Source organism: Pelmatolapia mariae, linkage group LG23 (genome assembly GCF_036321145.2).
Source record: "Pelmatolapia mariae isolate MD_Pm_ZW linkage group LG23, Pm_UMD_F_2, whole genome shotgun sequence".
Classification (NCBI taxonomy): domain Eukaryota; kingdom Metazoa; phylum Chordata; class Actinopteri; order Cichliformes; family Cichlidae; genus Pelmatolapia; species Pelmatolapia mariae.
In genome coordinates this window covers 22,471,821-22,482,258 of record NC_086246.1, presented here as the reverse complement: position 1 = coordinate 22,482,258, position 10,438 = coordinate 22,471,821, and the positions used below count along the sequence as shown (strand labels likewise).

Below are 10,438 nucleotides of genomic sequence, written 5' to 3'. Positions count from 1 at the left end.
CTAATTTTCACTGAGAAGAGCGGCACCTGGTGAGGTCTTCTGCTGCTGCAGCCTATCTGTAGGCCAACGTTTGGCATCTTGTGCATTCAGAGTGGTTGTCTGAGTTACTGTTGCCCTTCTATTAGCTCAGTACAGTCTGACCATTCTCCTCTGACCTCCACAATTTTTCATTTGTGGAAAAATCCCAGTAAATCACCAGTTTCTGAAATGTTCAGCTTGTCTGGCACTGAAATCACCTTTATTCACTATTCTGATATTTGTCATGTGCAAAGAACAATATAACAGGTGCACCTAATAAAGTGGCCAGTGAGTTTATGTTTACAATAAAATAGCCTACGACTGCAGCAGTGTCAGTGTGTTGCCATCAGATCATCCAGAGAAATGCAATCTGCTTATCAGAGGAATTAAATGGTTAACATATGACAGTCACAGGAAAGGGAGGGAGCAAGAAGAAAGATAGAGACCAATCAGGGTTTGACACGTCATACATTCTGTCCGTACATCATCCCTCTTTCCTTGTATGAAGCTGGCCAGCTAGCTGCTCTGTAGCCGTTGTTAACCAGCTCTTTAACGGTTAAATGCTTTTATTCTGTGGCAGAAAATAAAAGGTAAGTGCCGTTGTATATATCAGATGTCTCAACACACGACATAATGCCATTGCCGGTGGTCTGACTCGTATTTATCTCTCGCTAACACTACCTTTGTTTGACCTACAGTAGCAGCGAATCACTCACAGGCATTAGCTTGCTAGCCTAGCCATTCCCAAACAATTTGTAATTCAACTTATCGGCATAAGTCATGGCAGCTGAAGTAAAAACGAAGCATCTTCTGAAACATTTAAGCTGACATGCAGAGTGGGAAACAGGAGCTTACTCTTAAACGCTCCCCGTGCCACATTAGCAGCATTAGCAGATAACTAATGAATTAAACACCTGTATGCCGTGATTTAATAACAGCAAAGTCCCCTTCCACCCTCATTTTAAAGCTTTGTCACTTCTACAAACGCAAACGTGAAGCTTTTAAAGTGTAAAATATAAGAATAACGGTATTGTCTTTCCTGTCATCACATTCACTGGTCAGATTGAGCAAGTGCTGCATGACTGACTGAGCAGTCAGCTCATTGCTGGAAATGACTGTCTTACTGATGTGTAATTAGACATTAGATGATGTTAAACCTGACATGTTTTGCCTTCAGATATCCATCATGGCTTCTCGAGCTGGTCCAAGAGCAGCGGGCACAGATGGCAGTGACTTCCAGCACCGGGAGCGGGTCGCCTCTCACTACCAGATGAGGTTCGTTTATTTACCATTAAATGAGCGATAATCCCCAAATCCAACTCTTAAGGAATGATTTTTATTTTATTTTTTTGTTAATATTTTAACTTAAGTGCCCAAGTAGTTAAACATTAGTAGTGTTTATCTGGAATCACTTTAGTTTTAATTAGTTTAAAAGCTGCTGAGTGTTAACTAGGGCCCTGTTAACTAAACTGATATAATGACAGTATAAAAATGTATACCTCAGCTCATTCAAGGCTTTCTTTCATCAGTGTACAGTCCTGATCATTCAAATCAAATAATAAAACAAACTTCACTGTTCTTAAGTATTAAACTACTAATTTGAAAGGCTAAAAAGAGCAGTACAGCTGTTCTAAAACCAGAATGTCAGTAGTATCTCATTTGGCGTCACAACTATCAGCTGGAGAGACTAATCTCAAGAGCTACTGAGAGAGATGCTACAGGAACATGTCAACATGTCCAGCATCTCATGGACTACTTACTGCAGCCAGTCTGTAAGGTAGTATATCTAATTAGGGTGGTGCCCCGTCTAATTTGGTGATGTGCAGAAGCTCCAAAGGGGACTCTGCTGCCTCCATTCCTGTTCAGCTCATACATGTCAGTACAAGTCCAGGTCATGCCTCATACAGAGATACTCATGATTCTGCAGTGGTTGTATGTATTAGTGATCAACCTTTAAAGGAAAAGTTCCGCTGCACAACCTGTCTGACCTGGGACGGGATGTGGTCATTATCTCATCTCGTTTCACAAGTTATTATTTGTAAAACAACAAATATGACTGTGAGCACAATGTGGGTCAAGGTGATCATTGTAAGCTTGAATAAATTCTGAGTAATGCTGCAGGAGAAGTCGTGATTCTTTTGAATCATGGACCCACAGGCCTCTTGCAGTTGCGTAAGCTCATCCTCCTTCTGGATGGACAAGCCAAAGCAAATACAGCCTTTTGAGAAGTACTGTTTCTGAGACATCAGAAGCATCGACCTGCTTAAATAAGTACATAGAAGAATCTCTTAGATATAAATTACTGAGTGGGTGATTGCGATTTGTTGCTATGCAAAGGTTTCTGTGTTTAGGAGACTTTGATCCACTAAATTTTGAGTCATTTAAAATCTAACGTCTGATTGGTCTTTCTTTTATTTATTTTTTGTGTTCACAGTGTTTCCTTGAAGTCTGAAATCCGTAAGCTCAACATTGTCCATCTGCTGATCTGGGTGTTGATGGCAGCTCAGGTAAGCATTCTTGTGGAGAAGCATGTTTTATGTTCTGTAAAAGTTGAGTGTGTTTTCATTTTTTTCTCAGGTAACGGTAAGCCAAATGAACCTGGTGTCCCACAAGGTGGTGGCCTCTCCATACCAGTGGGAGTACCCCTACTTACTGAGCATAATACCCACAGTCTTCAGCTTCTTGGCACTGCCCCGTAACAACATCAGCTACCTGGTCATCTCCATGATCAGCGCCGGGCTCTTTTGCGTGGCGCCACTGATCTACGGCAGCATGGAGATGTTCCCCGTGGCTCAGCAGCTCTATCGCCACGGCAAAGCATACCGTTTCATTTTCGGATTCAGCGCCGTGTCAGTCATGTACCTGGTGATCGTCATCGCCGTGCAGGTTCACGGCTGGCAGATCTACTATAGTAAGAAGCTGCTGGACCAGTGGTTCACCACCACACAGGAGAAGAAGAAGAAATAAATTCAGCTGAAGCATGCTTGAACTCCAAGGTCAACTAGTTTGAAGGACAAAGAGGATCTTAGAGCCGAATTGCCAAGACTAAGAGACTTTATTGTTGTCCAGCTTGTTTTTTTTCTATATTTATATTTGACAGTGATTACATCATTGTTTGAAGAAAATCAGTCCTTGGACAGATTGTAACCGCCACCTTCCCCTCTGTACATGCTTTCTGACATTTCATCATTAACAGCAACAAATCCTAAAATGTTTTGTGTACTTCATTACTTTTAAGTACTGAGAAAACGCAAATCACATGCAGTAACATTAAAAAAATGTTTAGAAAATTAGAAATTGTAGTAAAAATTCTGGGATTCGCCACCATATTAGCCAAATATTCCTCCAGGTGACTTCGTCCATTTCTCCAAAATTAAATCAAAATTGGAGTTGGAGGTTTTCCACAGTGTGTTGCAGACGCAACACACATTAAGACATTAACAGGTGATTGCCCAAATTTAAATCATGCCTGTTTGATTTTTTTATATGTATATGAGGCAGAGTCCCAGAATTCTGTATCACCCCTCCTATTTACAACGATAAAGTTGAAACTTAACTAAAAATGTAAAACAAGACAATTCACACATCACAATAGTTACCTTTACAATAACACACAGTCATGAAGACAAAAACAACACAGTGTAATTACATAGTTAGAAAAAAGTTGGTTCAGTGATTTTTTTTTTCCCCACATAACATTTTGCACATCATTATCAAAACATTACCTAGATATTTAAGATCAGAACTCTTACAAAGATTTAAACTTACAAAATTAAGTGTAGATTTGATGAGGGATGCACCATTTGTTACATTTTGGCCCAATATGCCGGGGAAAAAAAGAAATCATTTGATACCTTTCAAAGTACTATCTCTTGATGAGATGGGTAAATATTTTCCACTGCATTAACAAAAGGATTTCACTTGGTGCTAAAATATTCAAAAATTAAAAAAAAAAAAAAAAAAAAAAACCCAAGATTCCTTTCCAAACACTTAAAACCTGTAAAGAATAATCACACTGATCCTACTTGATAAAAGTAACAACAAAAATTTTGCAGAAGTACAATTTTTTTTCTTTTCTTTTTTTTAAACATTACACCGTAATGAACAACTCGACATGTTTCACTGAAACAACCACCATCTGCCTTGTTTGGCAAATCATATTTATCATACTCAACTGTCTGACTGACAGTGTTCTTCAGCTTTATTTAAGCATTAACATGTTTTCCTTTCAGGATCTGCCGCACCTGCAGGAAAAAAAATTTTTTGATTTCAGTCAGCAAACAGTGCCATCTGCGATTCCTCCAGCATGTATGTGAAGTGACACCCTTACCTTTTCCCCAGCAGGACCTTCAGGTACCAGCTGAGATGGCAGCTCATTTTCTAAGTTCCTAACCCCAGGATCGGCTCCCTTTCTCATAAGCAGCTTCACCGCTTCAGCTTGAGTTTTGTGATTGGTCAGAGAGCTGACGATGTGCAGTGCCGTGTTTCCACTGAACGTCTGAAAGGAGTGGACAAGACACCACATGTTACTGTTTGTGTAGTTTTTATGGGCGCAGTTTGGAGCTGTGACAGCTGGGAAACTTTCTCTCTGGTTTCTTGTAAAAGGCAGCAATCCACCCTAAATATATTGTTTGTCATGAAACAGTAGGCATACCTTAACATTTACAATGGACAGCATTGTTGGCTGGTCAAGAAAAATCTTCAGCAGCTCCACATTTGCCTCCTCAGAAGCCATATGGAGAGAAGTCCGCCCACTTTTCTGATCCTGGAGAGATTAAAAATAAACCAAATGAAAACCAGATTGGAAATTTAGATCACTGTATCTTAAACCAAACCACAAGAGACGGGAAAACCCGAGCAGTTTGGTGTGGAGCAGGACCAAGCCAGCTAAATGTTCCCCTGAAGTGGTAATACTTACCTTTGTCCCACAGGAGGCGCCCATGTTCAGCAGAATCTTGATACATTCAAAGTACATGCGCTTCCGCTGCCCCAGCTCCGTGGTCATGAATGTGCAGGGATTTTCCAGGTTCCTCAGGTCCTTCACAACATTGTTGTGAGACAAGACGGCCAAATGAAGAGCAGTCAAACCTTCCAGACACAGAAACAAATTACAGAATTTAATCACAAAAAAGGCATTTGAGCATTGTAAAGTTTTCAGTCACACAAAAACACACTCACCATCGTAACTGAACATTTCTACATCGATCAGTTCCCCATTTCCTTTTAAGGCCTTCCAGACACCCTGCGGAAATATGAGTGAGATTAAGAAAATATTCTTAATACAACTAGAAAAAAAAAGCATGACTGCAGCACTAAATTCTATTCTGACAAAACGTTATTTGGCCTACATTTGTCACAGTTGCAGGGGAAGTGGATCAGAGTCCGGGTTTATTATTAATTTTGGCGCCATGTGATAAGACAAAGGTCTTTGGTACATTTGAGGAAGCAGGCAACGTGTTTCACATTAACTCTCAGCAATACACATGTTATACATTAACAAGATGAGTTGTGTATCTCTGTTGTCTTAAGGGCTTGAGATGAAGGCCTCTTTTTTTATAGTCTTCAAGACAAGACTTACTGAATTTCTTGTTCTTGAAGACCTGTCATCCAAGAGCCTTCTTCGGTTAAACCTTTAGTGGGTTTGTTATCATGCAACCTTAACTCTTTACCTCTAGAAACCTTACTAGGAGTAACCCTTGAATTTAATGATATATACTGAAGTGTCAGAACTCGTCAATAGGGGTACAGGGGAGGACGTCAAATGTTGTCTTTATGGCAGAACTCTTGTTAACTTTTAACAATGAATGGGATGGGTCAGCAACTCTCAGGACACACTCTACGGTAGTAACCATACTAGGGGTTAAAAATATGGGACTCCCATCAGCTTTGAAAACTGAAGTATGTCTAATTGCCAATTTCAGCGCCTACAATGACCACTGGATTACTGACCTACACCAACATCTGTCTCCTGTTTAGGTTATGACATTTGATTAGTTCTTTGACACTAAACCCTCTGGTTTTGCTGCTCAGAATCAGAAAGTTCTGTTTCCCCTGCTTGTAAGCACTCCATTGAGGAAAGCTGTCCCAATTTTGGCCCTGTGACGCTTAAACGTGGCAAGACTGTCGTCATCTATACGACTTGGTGTTGTGGTTTCAGTGAAAACCTTCAGGCTGTATTATGAAAGCTGAATTATGTTTTACAAAAGAAATGAATCCTGCGTTTGGAGTTTAGCCATCCTTTCTCAATCCCCAGGTATCACCTAATGCCGTTTTCCATGGGCGTGGCTCATTTACTCACAAGGTGTCATTTGCCAGCAGAGCTTCACGCCCTGGATTGGGGCAATAGTGAGACAGGTGTGCCACTCCCATCTCGCTAGGAGATACGACAGTAAGGCTGCTGTTACTTTGTCCTACTGTTGTATCATGGGAATACTATACTCTGAACAATCACCTTTTTTACATCTTAAACTTGTGTGTTTAAGCTTGTCGTTGCTATAGAAACAACCACAAATATTTTTCTTATTTTGCGTCAGCAAGAACACCAGATGCCGTTCTGATGCAATCCCAAAGGGATTAGTGCAGGGAATTTCGCTTGTTAGGTAAATGTCTACACTGTATAGCCACTCTGTATTTGATAGCAGCAATTAAAGTTTGAGAATTTTTAAAGCTAACTTAAAAATTTCGTGTTGATCCAAAGCAATGCTCTGAAAAGTTGCTAGACAGTATAATCTTGCGCTGCTTAGCAATGGAATGATTTAATTTAGATTAAATTAGTGAATATTTGAAGCCTAAAGAGGTCAACTTTAAGTTTATGCTTTAACTTTTAATCAGCATTTAATATATATATATATATATATATACATATGTAGGTAGGTAGGTAAATACTAATAGTGATTTCTTACCCCCAGAGTGAGAAAGTGGCCTTTCTCAGCACACACATGCAAAGGAGCACGGCCCCAGCAGTCTCTCGTGTTGACCTGAGCTCCGTGAGCCATGAGGTCTTGGAGAATTAAGTACTGATTGGTGGCAGCCGCGATCTGGAGAGGGCTCTGTGGAAACACAGCTTACAGGTTAATGTGTCTTGATGTATGAAAACCACCATAAATCACGAGCCACTGAATGTCTTTACCTGCCCGTTGTGTTCTTTAATGTCCAGAAAGCCAGTTCCAGCCATTTTTGCAGAGAGCACATAAGCCAGAGCACGCAGACCTTTTGCTACTGCTATGTGAAGGAATCTGGTGGAAGGAGTAAAAAGGTCAGCTGCAGCAGAAATCCACAGAAATGCTGTTCATGTGTCAGTGTTTGGGACAGGCTTACTGTACATTTGTGTGATTTTTAATAATTATTCTGCACTTTTAGCCAAGTAGGCCTTTTAGAGCTATTTTCCATTTGCTCCTCAATGATTTCCACCTCTGTCTGCTTTTTGGGTTTTTTTGCTAAATTGTTTACCCTAAAAAAAAACCAATAACTTTCACCTAGTGTTCGTGTGACTGTCAGTTATTCTCTACCCGTTTTCCAACCGCTCCAACCTGTTATCCATTACCTTTGCATATTATAACCATTTAATCATCTTTTTCCCAACCATTTGAATATTTTGATCCGTTTCAATTGTTTGCTTTTGTCTTTGTAAACTCTTCACCCAATATGTTTATCTAACTGTTTAAAAATCAATGATCCATTAGCTTATTTTCATATTTTTGTCACTTTACCGGATAACTGTAGATATTGGAACCTTTTAGCTTTTAACCATTTAGCTATAAATTTGCTGGGGGGGTGCTATTTAGCCTTCCACTGTTCTGTTACTTTAACAGCTGTTACCTGTTTCAGCTGATCAGCCTTGACTTTTAGTAGTTTCACCCATGTAGCTTTTTACTTTGACCTAGCTCTGTCTGCCCATATAATTGTATCTCTACTTTTTAGTTTACTATTTAATCTTCTCACCTAATTCTATGACACTGATCTTTATTCAAGTAACCACTGGTCAGGGTAATGCTTTCGTTCATGCATACATACGTGTCACCATCTGAGTCCTGCATGGATAGCTGCTCTAGGGAAATTCCTTCGACTTTGCGTGCCTCCTGCTGTATTTGCCATTGAAACAAGGTCATCCTGCCTTCAGGAGACGGGGTCCTTTGTTCATGCAGGGGTGGATACTCGAAGCTGTGCTGCATTTGTTGATTTACGAGAAACTCTTGTTTCATTGGAGCATTTTCAGGAGCAGCAGTTGAAAACAGGGTGGTGGTATTTTGACTGACAGGCGCTGGAGGGCTTAACTGATGATGATTCACACCAGTGGGAGAATTTTCGTATTTTGGAGACATGCGTTTGTGTTCCAAATTGTAGTTGTCCTGTGAGCAGTTCTGTTAATACAAGAGGTTCAATGTCAACTTTTACTAGGAATATTAATAATTGACTTATTATGGGTTGTTATTATTCATAATAAACACACTCATTTGGGCTGCCTTTACTTGCAGACTTTTCGCAACAACTTGTACTTGGCTCTGAATTTTGCCAATTCTTCCTCATACTGGAGGAACTCAAAGCACTGCCATAACTCAAGACTTTACACGCTCATGTGCACCTTTATAAAGAGTTCAGATGAAGCCTTCTATATGTTCTATTTTCTGTACTTTACTGGTCTACTTGCGCTCAGGGCTGTACCTGTAGATTTTTACGTTTCATCATTAGCATTTGCTTCACAGTTCTCACCGGTGGCGGCTTCACATCGATGAATGAGCACCCTGTAGGGAAATTAGAAATTTTACTAGCCTGAACATGAAAGACACACTGTGCCTTTCACACACTGTAAATATATGCCACTGCATAAAGCATCAGGTATTTATTCTTCAGTGAAAAATAGGAAACAGTGCATGCAGTAAAGGGGTAAAGTTCATTTATCAATAAAAGCTCTCGGTTGATTAGGTAAGCATTTAGTCATGTGGTGTGCTTTAGGCCTGGCACACAAAGTCAACAGTGCGACTAATTTAACATTCGCAAGTCTGTCTGACTTCCTCGTTCTGTGAATCTCGAAAAAGAAAACAGGTGGAATAAGGTGTTTGGAGGCAAAACAATGTGTGAGGTTAGAGTTTCAGACTTTTTAGAGCGGTGAATGTGTTATCAGTTTACTGAAATTACACAAACTCACCTCTGAAACTCGAGCCGAAGTGAGAGGCCAGCAGAGTCTGGCCTCCTGAGATTTCAATCCCTCTAGAATCCAGCATGTTTACGGAGTCATTCACTGATTCTCAGCCAGCGCTCTCTGTCAGTTTTCTCTGCTGCTCCCTCCACACACACAACCTGGAGGGTAAACTGCCTATCACTATAAATTTTATGAAAAACAAACAAACAGCAGGTGTGTGATAGTGAAACATGTACAGCTGGCTCACCTTTCTGCTTCTAAACGCAGGATCAGAAACAAGGAACAACTGCAGCACAAAATGCCCCGCAACTGGTTTCCTCCTACACAAGGTTACTGAGGTGTGTCTGTTAAGCATTTCAAAATAAAGGTTTTACTTTATGCATAAGTGCAAAACATTTATTCCAACTAAATCCACCTAAATTCTACTAGTTTATGTTTGCAGCTCAAGGTGAAAGTCGAGATTAAAACACTGAAGACAAATTTATATGCAAATAAAGTACATTAAAGTATTAAAGTAAGAAAAAAGGCTCTAAAAACAGTTGGATTTAAGCCTATTTAGAAACATAAAAGATTAGCGGCGATCAGTTTATATGCAAATGAACTTTACAGTTTGAATACATAAGCAAACTTATGAACAATGCCGCCTTTTAACACCACTCAGTCCCAAACGCAGTGCAAATTTGAACTAAGTACTCTTCAATTAAAGCAGATTATTGTTAAATATGTCCTGTTACTACATAAACAGAAAACTTCCTCTTAGGTTCCAGGGGCTTACCTGTCAAGTTGTGAGCATCTGCAGGATGAAGACCTGTGCTTTGTTACTGAACACCTGCATATAACTGAAAGCTCAAGCTCTGGATGACTTTAATTTGTTGTTGGAGCAAACCACTCCCCTGTAACAGCCCTCGTTTGTTGGGATTTCCCCTCCGGGAGAGGAAGACAGGTTGTGCTAGACTTTAAAAAAACAGATCCTGCGTGGGCGTTATGAAATGCGTGATAAGGCAGAATGGGATGGCAGAAGGATAACGTCCTTATTCTGAAACAAAGAACAGACAGATTTTTACTACAAATTTCTGCTCAGCTTTTTAATACATATTTTTTAATATCTGCCTTTTTGTTGGTTCTTTGCCTGCGTCGACTACACTTGGTCTGATCCACTTCAAATTTGGCAGCTTTGAAGTGGATGAGATGACTTGTTTAGATGAGCATTTGTCATACATATAGCATTTGAGTTTTTGAATGTTTCCCATGTGGTGACTGTGCTCTGCTCCACTCTGTGTG

The 10,438-nt window shown here is 40.0% G+C and overlaps 2 protein-coding genes across 2 annotated transcripts; one reads left to right on the top strand and one right to left on the bottom strand.

Annotated features, from left to right (window-relative positions):
• Positions 1-487: 487 nt before the first annotated feature.
• Positions 488-3,231, top strand: LOC134620627 (protein jagunal homolog 1-B). Its single transcript, XM_063466854.1, has 4 exons — positions 488-608; positions 1,196-1,293; positions 2,453-2,525; positions 2,596-3,231. The coding sequence occupies exons 2-4, from the start codon at positions 1,205-1,207 to the stop codon at positions 2,983-2,985; spliced, it is 552 nt and encodes a 183-aa protein (XP_063322924.1). The 5' UTR covers positions 488-608; positions 1,196-1,204; the 3' UTR covers positions 2,986-3,231.
• Positions 3,232-4,244: 1,013 nt separating this feature from the next.
• LOC134621415 (NF-kappa-B inhibitor zeta-like) lies at positions 4,245-5,223 on the bottom strand. The gene is made up of 3 exons (XM_063467898.1): positions 4,937-5,223; positions 4,673-4,783; positions 4,245-4,516 (listed from the first exon to the last, which is right to left on the bottom strand). Exons 1-3 carry the CDS (start codon positions 5,021-5,023, stop codon positions 4,292-4,294), a joined length of 423 nt encoding a protein of 140 aa, XP_063323968.1. The 5' UTR covers positions 5,024-5,223; the 3' UTR covers positions 4,245-4,291.
• Positions 5,224-10,438: the final 5,215 nt, after the last annotated feature.